This window comes from Cucurbita pepo, chromosome 20 (genome assembly GCF_057944985.1).
Source record: "Cucurbita pepo subsp. pepo isolate OVF chromosome 20, ASM5794498v1, whole genome shotgun sequence".
In the NCBI taxonomy this organism is placed as follows: domain Eukaryota; kingdom Viridiplantae; phylum Streptophyta; class Magnoliopsida; order Cucurbitales; family Cucurbitaceae; genus Cucurbita; species Cucurbita pepo.
The window spans coordinates 1252421-1271781 of record NC_141817.1 but is presented as its reverse complement, the minus strand read 5'-3'; the positions used below and the strand labels follow the sequence as shown (position 1 = coordinate 1271781).

The window sequence follows — 19361 nt, the reverse complement described above, 5'->3', positions numbered from 1 at the left end:
ACTTGAATTAGGGACAACTATTGTCATCGAGTTCTAGATCTTACTTTTTGTCAAATATTCTAACAAATTTAGAAACTCAAGAGTAAAATTCAAACTTCTATTTTTTTTTATGTAATTCAACCAATTATAATCGCTCTTATAGTTTATGGTCAAATATCGTATCAACAACGTGTGACAATAGGAGAAGAAAAGCCTCACATCAAAGTATATACTTCTAAGCCTCAAGAAATTCAAACGTAATTTAACTAATCAAAATATCGATCGACTTTGAAGATCAAAATCGAAGCTGATATAGGACAACCCCTTCATCAGATCACATATTTTTGAGCTTTAAGAAGATTGGAAGCAAGAATTGCTGTGATTTCAATCTAGACATAATTTAAGTAATCAGAACATCAATAATAACCATCCTTAGGGATAGAAGTTCTTTCCCAGAATGATAGTTCAAAGGGAAAAGATTGTTGAAGGACTTCAAAAATCTTATGGCTTGAAGCAAATGGATGAAACACATAAACAACTAGTACCTAAGTCAACTTCTCTGGTTTGAATTTTTCTTTGCATTCATTTACTTTCACAAGAATTGCATCCAGAAACCTAGGATGATGTCTGACAGACAAGCAAGAGAATAACATTTCCAGACCAAAACTCCAATATGTATACATTTTAGTTCCAATGGGAAACCACTTTTCAACGAAGGCCAAAAGTGCCCATTTCATTGAACACTGTAGGGGAAAGGACATAGCTACAATAAAATAATAATAACTAACAACTATGTTAGGCTTGTTTTCAGGATAAATACAAACAGACAAGAAGCTATTGGAAATGTTTGGCACTTCAAAGATGACCCCTTCCTACGTTGGTGCACTAAGGAAATGCAACCAAGGTCAAACTTTTTCTTTTTCCTGACTAATTGCAGTAGAAACAGTGCTCAATCAAGGTAAGCTTATTAAATATTTCTAGCACGAAACAAAGCGCATCAAGATATTTGTATAGGTTTCTTCACTGCTTCAGAATACCATGATTTCCATGCTTCCACGTAATGGGAGAAAAGTTCTTTTAAGGCTGACGATTCCAAGAACAAACACCACAGCATTAGTTTGTATCAAGTTTGAGGATCTTAAAAATTCTAAACTTGTCGCCTAATACTGACCAATAAAGGTTACAATATCAAACATGAGAAGCGTGCTGAAGAATAATTGAAAGTTGTAAACCAGTGGAAGTGCTGAAAAAAATATGAATACGGAGTTTGAATAATTGAAAATTGGAAACCAGTGTTAGGGGTGAATAAATATGAATTCGAAGTTTGGAAATTCAACCAATTGGCCATTTAGATCCATTATGGCATTTCAAAACAAAACAGCACTTTGTTCAACTGTGTTTAATTAGGAATTACCTTGGTTGTGATACTGAGGGCGGAATGTTGAGGAGAGGCTTTCCCAGTCATGAGTCCGCTTCACATTGTTATTATCTGAGACACTGACCTTAGCTACTGTTACTGGAGAAAACGGTCCAAACTGATAGCTCTTGGAAGTTCGTTCACATTCCTGATCCTGACTGTTCTGGCTATCCTCTTGCGAAGAATTCTCGCACTGCACTAGCTTTTGCACATTGAGACAATGATTTAAACCCTGATAGGCAGAACTTTCGGCCTTAGTCTTCTTATAACTGACATTTGTTACGTCAGTTCCAAATGCCCTTTTTCTGGACTCTGGAAGAACGGTAGGCTCACTCTTGACCTTACCCCTCACCCCCAACCACCTAAACGCAGGCTTTCTTGTGTCAGCTGTATGGGTCTGCATATGATTCCAACAAATGTCAAACTTGTGCCAAAGAACAGCAGAAACAAACACAACACGACGTCTCCGTTTATTTCATGGAAATATAAATGACAATACTGATATGAATATTCCTAGATTTTTTTTTATAAAAAAAAAAAACTCATTAAAAATATCTAAATTAACAAATAAGCATTTCACCTGTTTTAAATAAGTTAAAATTTCTCTTGTCTACACTTGCGATATTTTGTTGATATTCTTGTTAAGATTCATCGATTCTTTATGACATAATGGAAGTATTGATTCGCCCCTTATGCCAATGTCAAACCTATAGACATCTAGAAGGATCAATATGTTGATAGAAATTTAATACTCTGGTCAGCGTGCAATAATGCAGTACCTTTTCAATTAGATTCATAGAAGACAGCACATTCGCAATGTCATATAGCCTCCTTACCTTTGCTGCAAATAACAAAAGATAGTTACTATCAAGAATTTCCCAGTTCACATTCTAAAATTAATAGCAAAGTTTAGGATTACTTACTTCTCATTATTGATGAATTGTGACCATCTCCTAATAAGAGTTTTGCTGCTTCATCAAGGGAAATCATATTCACCTGTAACGCCAAAATTATTCTATCAATCAACAGAACTCGCACAGAGGATCACCCACAAACAAGTAAAAGATAGGGTGTCATTTTTTCACTCACATGACTGCAAATAAATAGCTTAACAAAATTTTGCGTCAGGAGAGCCAATGACTTTTCCCTTCTATTGTCTGCAGATACTAATAGAAAGAGTAAGGGAACCAGATTGTGGAAGGCAACCTACTTTGTTTAGTACAACAAATATAAAGGTCTGAAATTGAACCAATGAACCACATGCCCTGATGGCCAAACCGTACAAATGTTGGCGGAGGACAGCCAACTTAAACACACAGTATCAATTCAAGCAATCAGAAAAACCAATCTCAAAATAGGCTGATGGGCAACTTCCGAAGATAAAAAAGGGTCAATTGAAGTAACAAGGAAAATGCATACCGGCTTTCAGCGATGATGAAGATGATTTCGGCACGGCTGCAGTTGAGTTCTGGCTTCCAGTCGGATTGGAAAATCTTTCATCGTCGTCTTCATCATCCGAGACCTAAATGTGACAAAATGTAAGCAAGGAAACTTCAAATTGCAACCCATACGCACGCAACAAATGGGGAGAAAATAAAATAGCCTACTTTTGCATAATCGTTGCAATCAGATGCACTACAATTCTCCTTCAAGCCCTCTTCCTATCAAACAATTCAAAACTAAATTATTTCCATATCCCTAATGGGAACAGCAGATAAAATGAAATCAGAGCAACTCCATTTTACCCTAAGGAAACCGAATTGACCTACTTTAAGATCTTGTAAGGCCTTAGGGATTGCCCCAAACCCATTCCAGCTGTACTGATTCTTCGCCTTTCTCGAGAGAACCTAAATTACAAAAGGAAAACACGAGCTTAAATCAGCACATACACGGAATCAGAACAAACACAAAATAACTTCAGAAAAGAAACCAAAAAAGAAATCCCACCCCGACGCTTTCCAAGACATTCACGATATCGTAGATCCGCCGCCTTTCCACACCTGTACACACCAAAACCCTCAGATTTCAGAAAAAAAAAATAAAAAAATAAAAAAACTAAACAGTTCATGCAACAAATACGAACTAGAACTAAACCTAATCGCGATGCGGCATCATCAAGCCCAATCGAATGGACTCCATCGTGGTTATACAAGCTCAAAAAACTGCACAGAACACAGAAACAAATCAAAAGCTTGAAATCATCAAGCAAAAAGGCATGGATTACACCGAAAGCAAAAGAATCATACTTTGAGCATAAAAGACCAAGGGATTTCTGCTTCCTACTGTAAGTGTGGTGCCTGGAGGAACAAGAATCCGGTAGAGCGGAAGAGGATGGCAGAGCCGCCATCAGTCGTCACAGTCCGGCCGCCGCTCAGCAGATCTAGAACAAAATATGCGGGAAATGGGTTCGGAATTGGAGGGAAGAGAGGAATGTGATAGAGAAATGAGAAAGGAAAGAGAGTGAATTATGATCGTTGAGATGAAAGAGAGTGAATCATGATCGTTGAGATTAAGACGGGAGATGGGAGATTTTAGACTTTAGGCGGGGAAGGGTCTTTCGTAATTTTTTAAAGTTTTTAGTGATTATTTTTTAACAACTTGAATTTTTACGCGCTCTATATTATTATTATTCGATTTTCTTTTTCTTTTTTTAATAATTTTGTTACGTGTACTTTTTCCATATATAATATCCAAATTAATTTTAGATTTATGTCGTAATATTAAAATGGATATTTTTAATAGTTTAGCTTAAAAAAAAAAAAAATTATTTGTATTAATTTTAAAATTGATGAATAAAAATTAAATTAAAAATCGATATAAATAATAAATAACAAATAAAATAAAGGATATATATATATATATATATGAAATTAATTAGAGTTTGTACAAGACAATAATAAAACTAATTAAATTGCTAAATTCACCCACCATTCTATTATATAACTTTATAAATCAATTAATTTACACAAATATATCAATTCACATCATATTTAATTAAATATTATACAAACTCATTTATATTTCATAATCTGACAACCAATCAAATGAAATTTTAAAGGTGGATAATTTTATAGTTTAATTAGTACCGAAGCACTAATGACCTGAATTTTTAAAGGTCGATGATTCAATCCCACTCTGTAATATTTAAATTTAAGAAAAAAAATAAATAATTTAAATTCAAATAAAATCAACAAATAATTTGAAGTAAAAAACGGAAACATTGCTCAGAATCCAGTAAAGTTTGCAAAAAAAAAAAAAAAAAAAAAAAAACTTTTTATTATACTGTAAATAACCACGCCCACGACTCTTTCAAAGCAAAGCAGTCTAGTAGTACTGTAGAAAGAACGTCAATCTCCGTGTAAAATTATACTAAATACAATCTCAAAAAGACTAGAATACATCAAAAATTTATTCCAAACCATGTATCGATGGCATAATACACTATAACATAGCCTAATCATGTCAACGTGTTTACTCATAATGGGATCAAATATCAAATTTAATCCAACACTAACCAATCAAAGTCAATATAATACAAACAAGGGATACAAATATGTTGAACCCTATGAACCAACTCTCATCAATCAAAACTAGGAGTGAGCAGACTAGCTCTCATCAAATTTAGCAAAGTGAACAGAGAATTCAGATATGTTGAACCCTAGGATGAACTAGAATTCAAATATGTTGAACCTTACGATGAACCAGCTCTAATCAAAGCTATAAGTGAGCACATAATCTCTTAAAACTATGAGTGAGCAGAGAATTCAAAAAATATGTTGAACCAGCTCTGATCAAACCTATAAGTGAGCATTACAGATACGTTGAACAGAGAATTCAAATAAGAGATTATAGATATGTTGAACCGTATGATGAACAAGCTCATCAAAGCTATAAGGAGGAGCAGCCTTTTGTGCAGTTTGTAACCGAATATTAGTACATATTGTTAGCAAGGGTATATATCAAAAGTATATATCATGGTCCTTTCGGAAATGATGTTAATCACGCTCGAATCTAACTGATCTAGTCTTGATATGAGATAGCACCAACCAAGCCACCTTGAAACAAATGAACTCAGTGTCCACTTATAACTGCATTGTTTACGAATGGAAGACTTCCAAGGTATCAACTCCATTCCATCTCCTAACTAGAGCTCCACATACACTAACTTGCCCTTCATCGCACTGAAACTCGCATCATTCATAGCAACAATGGCTTCATAACTTAAATTTGCGAGGAAGACGACCACATTGGCTCTGCAATCTCAATATCTCATTGGCAAAAGCTTGATTACCTGTCAGCAAAAGCCCGTTTAGGACTCGATTAAAAGTGAACTTTCGAGGGAGGAATCCTTTATCGATCATCTCAACCAACAGCTTCCCAGCAACCACTAGATCTTTAGACTCTTTCCTCACAAACATTGCACTAATCATGACATTGTAAGTATCCAAATTTGGTAAACAACCCATGTGCCCCATCTTCTCAAACACACTCAACCCCTTTTCTATGTCACCAGCATCACAAAAGTATCGAATGACAACGTTATATGTCTGAACATTTGGCTCACACCCATCAGTTCTCATTCTCTCTATAAACTCCATAGCCTTATCCATATTGCCTGCATGACACAATCCTCTTATAAGCACATTATATGTGGTTAAATTTGGCACATAACCCCTTTTAATCATATCCTCAAACAACATTACAGCATTCTCCACGCTATCTTTCTTACACAAAACCTGTATCATAGCATTGTAAGTAGCTGTTGAAGGAAGAACACCTTCGCCAATCATTTCATCAAAAACCTTCCGAGCCCTTTTAATTTCACCAACAACACCAAACCCATGAACCATAGTAGTGTAAGTAACAACATCAATATCAACTTCCCTCTCTTTCATTTGCAAAAAGAACTCCCAAGCTTCCTTAATCTGACCAGCTCTAAAATACCCTTTTAAAACTATATTGTAAGTAGTAATAGTTGGAGTCAAACCTCTATCCACCATCTCCTTCAAAATCTCTAGCGCTTTCGGTGTACGCTTAATCAAGCACCACCCATTTGCAATTATGTTATAGCTAACAACATCAGCCTTAAATTTTCCTCTCAAAACCTTAAATAGATGGTTGTAAGCCATTTCTACACGTTTTGACTTACAGAGGATATCAAGAATGGTGTTAAATGAATGAAGATCCTGACGACAGCCATGCTCCCGCATAGACAAGAAAACCTTGATCGCTCTGTCTGGTTTTCCAGCGCCTACGAACCTCTCAGCTATAATTGCGAAGGTTTTCGAACTGGGTCCAATCCGTCGAGCTCGCATTCGAGCCACTAGAGCCCATACAGACTTGTAGTCGCGCATACGGCCTGCAATGTCGATGGCATGGTCGAAGGAAGACGAGGAATGGGCATAAGATGGATGATACTCGAGTTGTTTGAAGAATTGCAGCGCTTTCGGTCCATGGAACCATAGGCGCTTCAGAACCTTGTTCACAAGTTCAGGCGTAAATTGAACTTGTGATCCATGGAGAATTCCCCTCAAGCTTTTTGGGTCAGATTCTAGGACAAGATTGGCGATATCCAAAGCGGTGGCATCTAGGGCGGAGCTAGATTGGGGTTCGGATTGGGTAGTGAAATCGCGACATGAGAGCGATAAGCTGCGTTTTGGTGAGCAAAGATGGAGAAAAACAACCTTCGTCTTCGCCTTGTTTACGCCTCCATTAATGTTTCTGTGAAACATAGCGAAATGGGTGCGCTTGCAGCCGATTGAAACATTTTTTTCCCATTTCCCCTTGATTTTCCCTCGTATTTTCTCTCTGCCCAAACAAGAAAAAGAGAAAAAAAAAAAAAAAAAAAATCAAATCTTTCGATATCATCACGAGGTTTGGGCTTTAACCCGAAATGGGCTTTATGAATTCGGCCTATTAGTCTGAACAAACAAACAAATAAACACGCAAGTTTAAAAGTTTGGGCGGGCAAGAGCCGGAGGCTCCAAGTCTGGTGGGGCGAAACGAACAGAAAGCGCATGTTAGCGACGTCCGAAATTTGAAGTTTTGAGTTAACAAGGAAGAGCGCAAGAAAGGCGCCATAGAGACGGAGATTCAATGAATTCAAAAGAAAACTGTAGAAACGAGCTTCGTACTGCAATCCGGCAGCTCAGTGATCGTTGTCTCTACTCTGCTTCCAAATGGTACAGTTCTCATAGCCCTAAAATTTATCTCTCTCTCTTGTTGCTTCTGATCTTTATTTTATACTCAAATCTTGTTTGAACTGCTCAAGTGCTGGTTGATGTGCTTAATTTGGATCTGGGGTGTCGAGTTCTCTTGAAGTTTAGATGTTAGTGTTACATGGTTTCTGAGAAAGCGGCGGACGAGGTCGAATTGGTGACTTTGAATCGTGTCTTTGTTTACTTGATGAAGGCTCTACTTACACGCGATGTACTTTATGTATGATGAATTTTAAATTGCTGCGGTCGTAATTGATCGGAGTTCAAGTTTTGGTATCTAGTTCTTAAACAATCTGCAAGCTCTTGTAACAATTAATCTCCTCCGTAAATTGTAATATGACTAAAAGATTTAATTGAAGTTTTGAGATTCCTTTGTCTTTACAGGGCAGCAGAGCAATTGGTGGGTATCGAGCAAGATCCAGCTAAGTTCACACCTTCAAACACCAGGTTTCAGCGTGGAAGTTCGAGTATTCGTCGGAGATTTCATACAAATGAGAGTTGTTCAACCCCTATTGCTGGCATATCTTATGTTTCTACTCCAGTGATGGAGGAGGATGAGGTTGTGGATGGTGATTTTTACCTTCTGGCCAAATCATACTTCGATTGCCGCGAGTACAAGAGGGCTGCTCATGTTCTTCGAGAGCAAAACGGAAAGAAATCTGTGTTCTTGCGGCAATATGCTCTTTATCTGGTCAGTTGATCCTTAGCATCTATGATTTTTTTTTAGTTGCTATGATATCCAACAGTTTCTTAGTTCAGTTTACTAAAGAACTTAGAAATCAAGTGAAGGAATGTAAGTAGCTATAGCTTTCCAAAGAAAAATAGTAAAAGAAAGATTTGTTACTCTCCTCTAATATCCTTCTGATTATATATGCTTGATCATGATCTGGATCATATCTATTCCAAGATTTTCATTTCTTTCCACTTTTTCCCTTATAAAGTCGTATGTTTTCAAGATTTCAATCAGAAAGTGATCTTGTTCATGTTAATTTTCATTTGAGACTTCACCTAGAATTTCAGCTTAACTGCAGTGCACATATTTAAATTGTTATTATGAGTATTCTTGATCATGTTAGCTAAGATCACGTGGAAATTTATCAGGTTCTTCCCAATTTGAGCTTTTTTTTTTTCTTGTAGAAGAGCATTATTCTAAACCTGTCTGTGACTCATTGGACGTGTTCTTATTTTTCCATTGTCCAATGTCCATGAATTGTTAATAGTTAATAGTCATCAAGGAAAATGATGCATGAAACGTGAAAAGTGTCTCTGACAACCTTTTCTATATAGATTCAGTACCATTTGTTTGATTCATAGTCTTGTTGAAGATTATTGGGAGTGAGTCCCACATTGGTTAATTTAGTGGAAGATCATGGGTTTATAAGTGAGGCATACTATCTTCATCGGTATGAGGCCTTTTGGGGAAGCCCAAAGCAAACCCATGAGAGCCTATGCTCAAAATGGACAATATCATACCGTTGTGGAGAGTCGTGATTCCTAACATAGTGGTATCAGGAATAAGTTCCTCAAAAAACTTATTTGGTGCAACTGTAGTAAAGAAAATTTGAGAATAATAGGTGGAAAACGTAACATGTGAGATATGCTTTCTACACTAAACTATTTGCATACAATGCTTACTAATATCTGTTGTTCAGTCCAGTGGCTCAATTCATGTATTTCATTGATAAAAATGAAGAACAGTTAGAAACACAGTAGAACTCTCTTCAAAAAAATTTTGTGATAAACAGATTTCGTCTATGTTCTTGGTTATTTTTCACCTCGACTTTGTGGTTCTCTTTCTCAAGCCAGCAACTCACACTTTGCTTCGTGTAGGCCGGTGAAAAGCGAAAAGAAGAAGAGGTAGTAGAACTTGAGGGATCATTGGGTAAGAGCGATGCTGTAAATCAAGAACTGGTTTCATTGGAAAGGGAGTTATCAACCCTCCGAAAAAATGGCATGATCGACCCGTTTGGACTGTACTTGTATGGACTCGTGCTCAAACAAAAAGGCAGTGAAAATCTTGCTCGCACAGCTCTTATGGAGTCGGTGAACAGCTACCCTTGGAACTGGAGTGCATGGTCGGAGCTGCAATCCTTGTGCACTACAATTGACATATTGAACAGCCTTAATCTCAATAACCATTGGATGAAGGACTTCTTTCTTGCCTATGCTTACCAAGAACTCAGGATGCATAATGAATCCATGGTAAAATATGAGAACTTACAAGCTACTTTTGGTTTTAGTAATTACATACAAGCTCAAATTGCAAAAGCTCAATATAGCTTGAGGGAGTTTGATCAAGTTGAAGCAATATTTGAAGAACTTCTTAGGAACGATCCTTATCGGGTCGAAGACATGGATATGTATTCAAATGTCCTCTATGCAAAGGAATGCTTCTCTGCCTTGAGCTACCTTGCTCATAGAGTTTTCATGACAGATAAGTATAGACCTGAATCTTGCTGCATTATTGGAAATTACTATAGTTTGAAGGGGCAGCACGAGAAGTCAGTTGTATATTTTAGAAGGGCACTCAAATTAAACAAAAACTATTTATCTGCTTGGACTCTGATGGGACACGAATTTGTGGAGATGAAGAACATTCCTGCTGCCATTGATGCATACCGACGAGCTGTGGATATAAATTCGTGTGATTATCGAGCTTGGTATGGGTTAGGGCAAGCTTATGAAATGATGGGCATGCCTTTCTATGCTCTACATTACTTCAAGAAATCTGTATTTTTGCAACCAAACGATTCTAGATTGTGGATTGCCATGGCTCAGTGTTACGAAAGCGAACAGTTACGAATGCTGGAGGAGGCAATCAAGTGTTACAGAAGGGCTGCAAGTTGTAATGATAGAGAAGCCATTGCCCTGCACCAGTTGGCTAAACTGCATTCTGAGTTGGGGCAGTCTGAAGAGGCAGCATTCTACTACAAAAAGGATTTAGAAAGAATGGAAGCTGAAGAGAGGGAAGGACCCAATATGGTTGAAGCTTTGCTTTTTCTTGCTACCTACTATAAAGCACAAAAGAAATTTGATGAAGCAGAAGTGTATTGTACACGCCTTCTGGATTACACTGGTCCGGTGAGTATTATTGGTTTTGTGTGTTTGAAGTTTATTCTTTCATGGCCAACATGTAGTTCAATGTGTGTTTGAAGTTTAGTCTTTCATGGCCAACATGTAGTTCAAGTGTCACTCAACCACCATTGTCTTTTTGGTGCTGTCATTCATTGCAGGAGAAAGAAACGGCTAAGGATTTACTCAGAGGAATGAGGCTACCACAGTCTAGCTTTCCATCAATGGATGTTGAGCTCTTCCCTCCCTAAGGTTTCTCCATTGCAACACCTGATTTTCTAACCTACTTTTCCAATATTCGGAAACGAATACGGGTCGGTCGATATCGAGCAATATATACTGACTGCTAAGTGTTTGGCCTAGAAATCTTCATTTCTTTGAAGTTCCAACATCAAGGTTTGACGTCTTCACTATTCAATGTTTTTATTCAATTGTATTGCCCTTTCTCTCTCGCTCAGTCCACTCTAGGTTGGCTGTGCATTTTGAATTACCCAGTAGAAGGAGCATTTCTGTTGTATCTTTGTTGATTAATTCCAGTAGCCTGAATTTAGAAACCGTTCTAATTATTTCAAACCTTATTTTTTTGTTATCATTTCAATGTGTAATAGAAGTACCCAATTTATGCACTTTGGGAAAGAATGGTGCAAAAGGTAACCATTAAGAATCTCTTCTCTAATCACCCTCAACTATTGACATTTAGAATGGTAATACACATTTTACTACTGACCTAAGTGTCACAATCGCACTTTTGATGGCAGCAAACTTGCAATGGTGCGGCATTCACTCCCCAACAACAAGTGAGTTAAGCCAATTCGTTCTTGCGTCGCTACGGCCAAGTGACGTGTGCTCAAGCCTCTCTGGCCTCAGTTTAAGAGAAGGTTTTAGAAAACGAGGGCAGAAAGAGATTTTCGAAAGAGAGGTTTTGAAAGAGGTGTTATATATGCAAGCAAAAGAGTAATAAACAGTATATAACATATACTATAGTACATTTTGAGGCATTTCATGTTTGACACACCCAGACATTATATTTCTGAAACGTCATACTTCCTAGAAATACAAGAGTAAAACATTACAACAAAGTAAAACACTACAACATGGAAAGACATAAAGGGTGGGTTTGAAAAACACTACAACATGGAAAGACATAAAGGGTGGGTTTGAAAAACACTACAACATGGAAAGACATAAAGGGTTTGGTGGCGTGTCATACGCATGTGGCCATTGGCAACACACCAGCATGACCGTGACACTAAGCTCAATCCATAAATTTTGAGTTAGAAAAGTCCAACTCTAATCAATTGAATTATTGAATTATGAATGAATTAACCATCCATCTCTAATGGAAATGAAAGTATAGAGAATGACTACTAGATTGAGTTCATTCAGATATTCTAACTGATCAATTCCTTTCTAAGTGATAACATATTTCCAGTGTTGGAGTCCATCCAAGTTCGAAAATATACTTGCAATAAACATCTGTGTCATATGTCTTGATCACAAAGTTGAATTTCATTGAATCATCAAAAGCTTTCCTATTCCCCCAAAAAGAATGTTCCACAACCAAGACTCTGAAGCTCCAAACACATTTATAACTTGTAATATAGAATCGGTCAATTCACATATCCATTAACAAAAACCATTCGATGTGCATAGATGAAAATCAGAATTTCATAATTTTGGTTCAGAACAGTTTATTTCATCAAACCACTGTTTCTAAAGTTTTCTCAGATAAACAAATAAAAGCAAATTCAAGAACAGCATGGTGTTTACAGCCACCAACTATTCAAATACGAAACTATATCCAAACTTATGTGTAGTTCTTATTCATGTAGGATCTTAGTTTCGACTTGGGTCTGTGAAGAAGTTGTTGATTGACGGCATAATTTCTGGCGACTTGTTGCGCACGAATTTCCTCAGGAAATGCTCGGTATACTTCTCTCCCTCAGCAAAGTTATCCAGGACTCCAGCGGCTCTATTCTCCTTGGTCACTCTGATTTTCATTGGATCACAAACGACTTACTAATCAGGTTATAAAACTCTTGATTAAGAACAAAAATATGGTCTGTTTATATCCCATTTCATTGAAAGCCAATTACTTCCTTTTTCACTCGGGCACACAGACAATGCATGAAAGATAGAAACAAATAAGAAGTATAGGGGGAATGAATTGTTGAATTCAATTTGCAGATCTTGTCAGTTTCAGTTTTCCTCGTTAGGGAATTGAAACTAATTTCATAACAATTTACACCTTGACATATCTTCTTGGTCATGCCTACTGTCTAGGTTGCAGAAAACTGCTAAAAGAAAAACCTAACATTCTTTAGATTTATGCCGCAGCAATCACAAAGGAAAAATAAAAAAAATCCTCTTTCATCCGGTTAAATCCATTTCAGAACTACTTCATACATTTTTATACATGCATCATAATCTGACAAATTCCTCCAATTCAAACTAATCGCAGGAATACAAAAGAAGCAAAGGTAGGATTATTTTCAAAACTTCTTATTATTCATCCTCGAATCCAGTATCGTCATATACCGTGAGAATATGCAGATTAAACCACAAAAAACAATTGGAGAGTTAAAAATAGGGAAAACGCGGAGAGACCTGACTTCAGGATTGATGCAGATGTTACGGACTAACTGAAACCCGCAGATTCCTACGGCCACTCCTACCGCCGCGAAAAGTGGGTAAACCTAAAAAGGAATTCAGATGATTAGACGACAAGGAAACGAACATCAATCAATAACAAAACAGGATCGTAGAATAACCAGATGGCAGATCTGAGTGATACCTCAGGTCTCAGCCATCGATTAACGGTGGAAGGAGCCATTGACGAATCTCGGGGGAGGAAGCGGATCGAGGAGACTAAGACGCTACTGAGTCGGAGAGTTGTGGGGGCGAAGGAGATGAGACTTTAGGGATTATATATTATATATTTTTTTTTATTTATAAAATTTCATTTTTCTATAAAATTAGACCGGAAGCAAATTAGCTGTTAAGGTGCGGTTTTTTATCAGCCAATTAGAAGTTGACAAGTGGACAAATACTCGAATTTCGCTAGGGTTCTTACGGTAACTTCCTTAGATTTTTGTACGGATTACCAAATTTTCCGGTTCATATTCTTTGAACAAAAATTTGAAAATAATGAATATATATGAGTTTAAATTAATGAACAAAAATAAGTTAAATTAATGAAAATAATGAAAATAATGAACAAAAATTGATTGATGAAGATGATTTATTTATTACCTAGCAATAGCTTATTTGCCTCTATCTATAGGTGTTTGTTGGCTCCGTGTCAAGCGTCAAACATGGAAGAAATTGGAACGACGTTTGGACCATCCAGTCTTATCTTTCTCAAGGAATCACCGACTCTGAACGTAATAACCTAATCCAGACCTCCCATTTTTGGTAAGTTGTTGAGCTTTCATTGAAAACAACAAAAGAATATTCAACATAAAAAAGTAACTGATATAAAGTCACTACTAGAACTAATATCATTTATTTGCTAACACGAGCATATCACAAATGACACAAAGTAGATACTCTCGATCAAAAGTTACAGGACGAACTAAAAAAATTCATCTTTTAAAACTTACTACAAAAAGTACACTTTTCCAACGTTGGATACGGGCAGACTTGATACTGATGTTCTGGGTGTCTGTAATTATCAGGAGCCAAAAACCCATTGCGAGTAAAGTAATTGGTGAATCAAGATGGCCATTGCAGTTCCTTGGTGTAGTTCTCACCGACTATCATCATCAGCAATTGGCAATACATTTTTTATGCAGTTTAGGAACCTTTACGAGCACGGTCACGCCAAGAACCTTGTTGTTTTGCAATTATCTAATATTGAGGTTTCAAAAGATAGGCCTGGTTATCATGCTCCCATTCAACACCCAAAAAGTCATCAAAAATAAAGGAGAAAGATGCAGAAATACCTTCTCACTCAATAGATTTGTTGCCACACCGCCATCACTTGATTCCTTGGACTTTTCGTTCTCCAGCTCGACCTCGTTATCGGTTGTACTTAATAGTTGTCCCACTGGTGCTCCAAACATGGCCTCGTCGTGAGCAGCTTTGATTTGCTCTTCTTTTCTAGCCTAACATAACAATAAATGAATTCCGCCAATAATATGTGAGACAGTCAAACGAGTAAAGAGACTGGTAGCAGCATAAGGTAACGCACAACCTCAATAGCGGAGAATCGAAAGCTTTGTCCAATATGCTTTACTAATGTTGCATCATCTTCTGCAGCTGTGGGTAGCATGAAGCCATATAAGGACATCCAGTTTACTCAATAATCTAAGAATGCTCATCCTAGGCGATTAACAGCCAAATTACTAGAGAAGTAAAATCAGCTAGCGATAATGAAACCTACAAGTTACCACTTAACAAGGTGCAGTGGGTGAATTTAGGTGGCACTCCCAAACGATACTAGGAGACTTTTTAAGGCAAAGAGTTCTCAAGTAAGCCTCGTGGAAGCTTGGTTAGATATTCCCATGGTTAGGAAGGTTGGTAAACATACTATGCTAGACTAGAGTCAAAGACAAAGGTTGGACAGTGGTGGTTCTATGAAGCTATTTCTTGGTCCACAAAGTACCTTTGGTAGGGCTCTTCAGATAAAGATCTTTTGAAGGATAATGATCAACGGGGCTATTTTATGGGTCACCAACACCGAGTTAGAAAGTAACAAAGAAACATTTAAGGGTGCGTAATGCTTGTCTTTTGGACCTCTAGATAGTTTACTCTCTGTAAAAAGAAAATGTAATTACTATTATTATTGATATATATATCAAATAGAGACCTTTTGGTTACTCCTTAGGTTGGTTCTTAAACCCTTTATGTTAATTTTATATATAAGGAAAGGTTTATAGTTCAAAGAGAATCTCAATAAACAATTCAATCAATTGAAACTAGAAGTCCATTACAAACTTCAAATAAGTTGAAACGTAGAAGTGGAAAATGCCCAGTTCAACATTTTGTAAAAAGAAAATGCCACTTCAAAATTCCGTAGAAAAGAGCCCCACGAAATTCCAGGAATGTTCATCCCACCTGAACATCTTTTATGAGTAATAAATACTTACACCCCTACTCTTTTTTTCTTCTTAAAACTCGAAATCCTCTAGCAAGGGTGAGAACAACAATAGCATACAAAGAACAACCTAAAACCAAGGGGATTATAGAACTATAATAACTCCAACGGCCCATAGTACAAAACTAAACTAAAAAAAATGAAAAAAATAAACAACATCTACACAGGAAGAATAATTAATCAATTTATTTAATTCTACACAGTATGAATTGACACAAATTTACCCAGGAGAAAAGTAAAAATGCATGTAGCAGTTGGTATACGGTCAGCAATCCACAATTGAGATAATACCGATTTTAATATTCAGAACAAAAATTGCTTGAAGTTACAAAAGGATAATATATGATAATGATTCAAAACTATTAGTTTCGGTTCACAAATCATTATTGGTTCAATTCTTAGTCAGCTTCTAAAACATATACAAGTTTTTAAAACAAACTTTTAGTTTTTGTATATGGTCTGGTTCTTAAAAAAATTAAGTAGTGTTTATAAGCTTAAATATAAAATTCAAAAGCCAAAAACCAAATGGTTATCAAATAGGACTTCAAATTTATACCTTCAATTTCTTCATCATCAAGTGGAGCATCCTTATCGAACTCGAACCTTTCCCAACCTGGGCCTGTGCCTTTTGTATCATCCAATCTAGCTGTATTTTGAATATGAAGAGTTAGATTCAACATTTATCAGATGGCATTTTTTTTTTCTTTTTTTTGGTGTGTGCTAAAGTCCCCATGACAATTGGAAAGGAGGAAGAACGTGTAATTGGAAATTAATCCATACTTAGGAATTTCAAATCAGAGAGTAAAAAGCTTCAGCTCAATTTAGATTATAGATCGACTTCTTATATAAAGAACATGTAGCTCCCAGTACGACATAGTAAAACGAAGTAGTATTTATCAATCGAAAAGTTACCAGTTTCAGCAAGTTGTAGTTTCATCTTTGCTTTGACTCTTTCAGCTGGAGACTGGAGGCAAACAAAAGAAAGCTTTACACCAATTTCCAATTAAGAGAATAAAACAGCAGAATTGTGCAGAGAGAAGACATAGGTGGGGAGGCAAAAGTAATAATCTCACGTTTCAGGTCAATTCACCATGCCAGTACCTTGGAACTTCTCTATTGTAAGGAGGTTTATTCTTTGTTTTTATGCAATACAACTAAAAAACCTACCATCTACTGGAGACCGACATTTTATAGTACAAATTAACTTCGAAGAATAATTGCAAATTACACACTCAAATTAGCCTATTTGGGCTTTCTCTTCCTAGCTTCCCCTCAAGGTTTTAAAACGCGTTTGCTAGGGAGAGGTTTCCACACCCCTTATAAAGAATGTTTCGTTCCCTCTCCAACCGATGTGGGATCTCACAGTCCACCCCTTTCGGGGTCTAGCTGCTGGCACTCCGCCCGGTGTCCACCCCCCTTCAAGCTAGCGTCCTTGCTGGCACACCGTCTGGTGTCTGGCTCTGATACCATTTGTAGCAGCCCAAACCCACCGCTAATAAATATTGTCCTCTTTAAGCTTCCCCTCAAAGTTTTTAAAACGTGTATGCTAGAGAGAGGTTTCCACACCCTTATAAAAATGTTTTGTTCCCCTCTCCAACCAATGTGGGATCTCACATAACAATTCAAACACAAGTTTGGACACCTCCGTTTACTTAAAAGTTGGTGTGTTTCACAACCCAAGTTTATACTGGCATTATCACATCTAAAGGCAATATGCAAAAATGATGACAGAAACCATCATGGGTACCTTGGGATTGTAGGAATCGCTTAGAAGAATATAGAAATGTTGTTTCAAACTCTTGGTTGCTTATACACAAACATACAACGTGAGCAATGAAAGGCGGGGAAAATTCTATAACAGTAAAATGATGCCGAAACCAATGACAAACTGAAGAGAAACAGCACTTTTGATTAGAAGATATGCATGATGAAAAACAGAAATATGCATTCAAATTGATTCATGCGAAAACGGAAAGATGAAAGCCTGCAAAGTACGAAGCATACCATCTTGTCATATCCTTCGATTAATCTTGAATAATCAACATTTTCAGTCTTCCTTCTATCAACTTTATGGTCTTTCTGTTTTTCCCCTCCTTTACTTCTATTGTCGTCCGATCTCTTCCTCTCTCGCGACGAGCTTCTACTCCGTCGACGACGTCTGTCCCTGTCTGAATCACTCCTCTCCCTACCCTTATCCCTATACTTATCCCCGTACCTATCTCGGCTTCTACTTCGCCGCCTTGAATGTCTCTCCCTATCTCTACTCGTACTCCGCCTCCTCGAATGCGAGTGTCTCTCCCTCTCTTTACTCAAAGACCTTCGTCTAGGGCTCGATTTCCGACGATCTCTCTCCAAAGCCCTAGGGCGCCTCTCATCCACATCGGGAGAGCTTGGTTTCTTCTTCTTGAGCTTGTTCTGAATGGCCTCCAGCTGCGCTTGCTTCTCAAACTCGGAGGCCTTGGAAGGGCTTGAGGCTTTAACAAAAGAACTGAGAAAGGACGACGACGAAGGCAGAGCGGAGCCCTTGGACGCGGAGACCACGTCAGTATTGGAGTCGGAGGAGGAAAAACCAAGGCCTCGTTTGAACCTTGCCGCTCCTTCTCCTTTACGAGTGAGCTCCTCGTAGTACGCCGCCGCTTTCGATTCCTCCATTTCAGCTCTAAATTCGGTTTCTGCGCTTGAGGATGTGAAACGCTACAGAATTGGGAGCAGTAACCAGTGCGAATAAGACTGAATGACGATCGACGAAACTGGTCGGAGAGTGTCAAGTCGTCGTTCCATTTCCGACGAAGCTTTACTCCTTAATCTGATTTCAGTTCATGGCCCATTCGACTTGCTCGAAATTAATTGGTAAAAGTCCAATAAGGAATTGGATCCTGCAATTCAAGTTTGCAGAGCATGAGGAGATATTTAAACTTTTCATTTTATTTATTTTTACAATTTATAAACTTAATTTTAAAATTTTAATTTTCTGAAATAAATTTGTGGGTTTTTTTAAAAATGTCAAATAAGCCAATTATTTATTAAATAGTTCATAGATTAATTGGATACCAATCTCAAAATTTAAAAACTAATTTTAAAATTTATCAATATGGCTTAATTTTGATCGGATCTACGAGGCATATACCAATAAAAGATACCAAAGGTTCAAAATCATTTACCCGTTCGATTAGTAGATGTTATTTTTACCGAGATTACTTGCTTGGTTTGATAATGTTGTAGATATAATACGAATGTGTTCGATAAATTTTAAACTCAAAAATAAAAAATACTACTAATAATTAATTTTAAATGATATTTCTAGTATAATATGTGTGAAAATTCTAATTAATTAATGAAATGCAAGACAAAAGTGAAATCCTAACAAAACTCATGAATATATATATATATATATATATATATATATTATGTATATTATGTAGATAATAATTAAAATGTTGTAGTTGATATGTTCTACAACAAAACCAGTAAATATAGAACACAAGAACTCTTCATCAATTTAGCAGTCTTAAAAGGGTCTGACAACAATCTTATATTATAAGATTATTCTTTTTATCTCAACATGTGACCCGTGAGG

The 19361-nt window shown here is 36.9% G+C and overlaps 5 protein-coding genes across 9 annotated transcripts; 1 reads left to right on the top strand and 4 right to left on the bottom strand.

Moving 5' to 3' along the window:
• Window positions 1–631: 631 nt before the first annotated feature.
• On the bottom strand, window positions 632–3937 carry DEL1 (DP-E2F-like 1). 4 transcript variants are annotated; one of them, XM_023663359.2, is made up of 12 exons: window positions 3643–3937; window positions 3491–3558; window positions 3344–3396; window positions 3166–3243; window positions 3004–3057; window positions 2816–2918; window positions 2486–2562; window positions 2320–2392; window positions 2176–2237; window positions 1394–1793; window positions 1151–1222; window positions 632–1062 (listed from the first exon to the last, which is right to left on the bottom strand). In XM_023663359.2, the coding sequence occupies exons 1-12, from the start codon at window positions 3741–3743 to the stop codon at window positions 977–979; spliced, it is 1227 nt and encodes a 408-aa protein (XP_023519127.2). In that variant the 5' UTR covers window positions 3744–3937; the 3' UTR covers window positions 632–976. The 4 variants fall into 4 exon arrangements, with proteins under 4 accessions (XP_023519127.2, XP_023519128.2, XP_023519129.1 ...); XM_023663360.2 differs by having other exon boundaries at window positions 2486–2553; window positions 3643–3933; XM_023663361.2 differs by lacking the exon at window positions 1151–1222 and having other exon boundaries at window positions 3643–3928.
• A 1285-nt stretch (window positions 3938–5222) lies between these two features.
• Window positions 5223–7258, bottom strand: OTP43 (Pentatricopeptide repeat (PPR) superfamily protein). Its single transcript, XM_023663414.2, has one exon. It carries the CDS (start codon window positions 7126–7128, stop codon window positions 5611–5613), a length of 1518 nt encoding a protein of 505 aa, XP_023519182.2. The 5' UTR covers window positions 7129–7258; the 3' UTR covers window positions 5223–5610.
• A 98-nt stretch (window positions 7259–7356) lies between these two features.
• On the top strand, window positions 7357–11350 carry APC8 (anaphase-promoting complex subunit 8). 2 transcript variants are annotated; one of them, XM_023663474.2, is made up of 4 exons: window positions 7357–7578; window positions 7999–8305; window positions 9445–10695; window positions 10848–11350. In XM_023663474.2, exons 1-4 carry the CDS (start codon window positions 7493–7495, stop codon window positions 10935–10937), a joined length of 1734 nt encoding a protein of 577 aa, XP_023519242.2. In that variant the 5' UTR covers window positions 7357–7492; the 3' UTR covers window positions 10938–11350. The 2 variants fall into 2 exon arrangements, with proteins under 2 accessions (XP_023519242.2, XP_086976774.1); XM_087120648.1 differs by lacking the exon at window positions 7357–7578 and adding an exon at window positions 7665–7887.
• Window positions 11351–12312: 962 nt separating this feature from the next.
• Window positions 12313–13638, bottom strand: LOC111782858 (B12D protein). The gene is made up of 3 exons (XM_023663677.2): window positions 13481–13638; window positions 13294–13382; window positions 12313–12676 (listed from the first exon to the last, which is right to left on the bottom strand). The coding sequence occupies exons 1-3, from the start codon at window positions 13517–13519 to the stop codon at window positions 12523–12525; spliced, it is 282 nt and encodes a 93-aa protein (XP_023519445.1). The 5' UTR covers window positions 13520–13638; the 3' UTR covers window positions 12313–12522.
• Window positions 13639–14139: 501 nt separating this feature from the next.
• LOC111782857 (serine/arginine-rich splicing factor) lies at window positions 14140–18683 on the bottom strand. The gene is made up of 6 exons (XM_023663676.2): window positions 17789–18683; window positions 16697–16748; window positions 16341–16430; window positions 14882–14946; window positions 14631–14792; window positions 14140–14535 (listed from the first exon to the last, which is right to left on the bottom strand). Exons 1-6 carry the CDS (start codon window positions 18434–18436, stop codon window positions 14482–14484), a joined length of 1071 nt encoding a protein of 356 aa, XP_023519444.1. The 5' UTR covers window positions 18437–18683; the 3' UTR covers window positions 14140–14481.
• Window positions 18684–19361: the final 678 nt, after the last annotated feature.

Excerpts from the sequence above, each read along its gene's own strand:
- LOC111782858 (XM_023663677.2), bottom strand. The coding sequence starts at position 13,519 with ATGGCTCCTTCCACCGTTAATCGATGGCTGAGACCTGAG. Across the intron at positions 13,383-13,480 it reads ATCGATGGCTGAGACCTGAG|GTTTACCCACTTTTCGCGGC; the intron begins GTATCACTCAGA and ends ATTCCTTTTTAG. Across the intron at positions 12,677-13,293 it reads TGCATCAATCCTGAAGTCAG|AGTGACCAAGGAGAATAGAG; the intron begins GTCTCTCCGCGT and ends AATGAAAATCAG.
- LOC111782857 (XM_023663676.2), bottom strand. The coding sequence starts at position 18,436 with ATGGAGGAATCGAAAGCGGCGGCGTACTACGAGGAGCTCACTCGTAAA. Across the intron at positions 16,431-16,696 it reads ACTACAACTTGCTGAAACTG|CTAGATTGGATGATACAAAA; the intron begins GTAACTTTTCGA and ends TTCAAAATACAG. Across the intron at positions 14,947-16,340 it reads TGATGATGAAGAAATTGAAG|CTGCAGAAGATGATGCAACA; the intron begins GTATAAATTTGA and ends TGCTACCCACAG.
- DEL1 (XM_023663359.2), bottom strand. The coding sequence starts at position 3,743 with ATGGCGGCTCTGCCATCCTCTTCCGCTCTACCGGATTCTTGTTCCTCC. Across the intron at positions 3,397-3,490 it reads TGATGCCGCATCGCGATTAG|GTGTGGAAAGGCGGCGGATC; the intron begins GTTTAGTTCTAG and ends TGGTGTGTACAG. Across the intron at positions 2,919-3,003 it reads ATTGCAACGATTATGCAAAA|GTCTCGGATGATGAAGACGA; the intron begins GTAGGCTATTTT and ends TGTCACATTTAG.
- OTP43 (XM_023663414.2), bottom strand. The coding sequence starts at position 7,128 with ATGTTTCACAGAAACATTAATGGAGGCGTAAACAAGGCGAAGACGAAG.
- APC8 (XM_023663474.2), top strand. The coding sequence starts at position 7,493 with ATGAATTCAAAAGAAAACTGTAGAAACGAGCTTCGTACTGCAATCCGG. Across the intron at positions 7,579-7,998 it reads CTCTACTCTGCTTCCAAATG|GGCAGCAGAGCAATTGGTGG; the intron begins GTACAGTTCTCA and ends TTGTCTTTACAG. Across the intron at positions 10,696-10,847 it reads TTCTGGATTACACTGGTCCG|GAGAAAGAAACGGCTAAGGA; the intron begins GTGAGTATTATT and ends CATTCATTGCAG.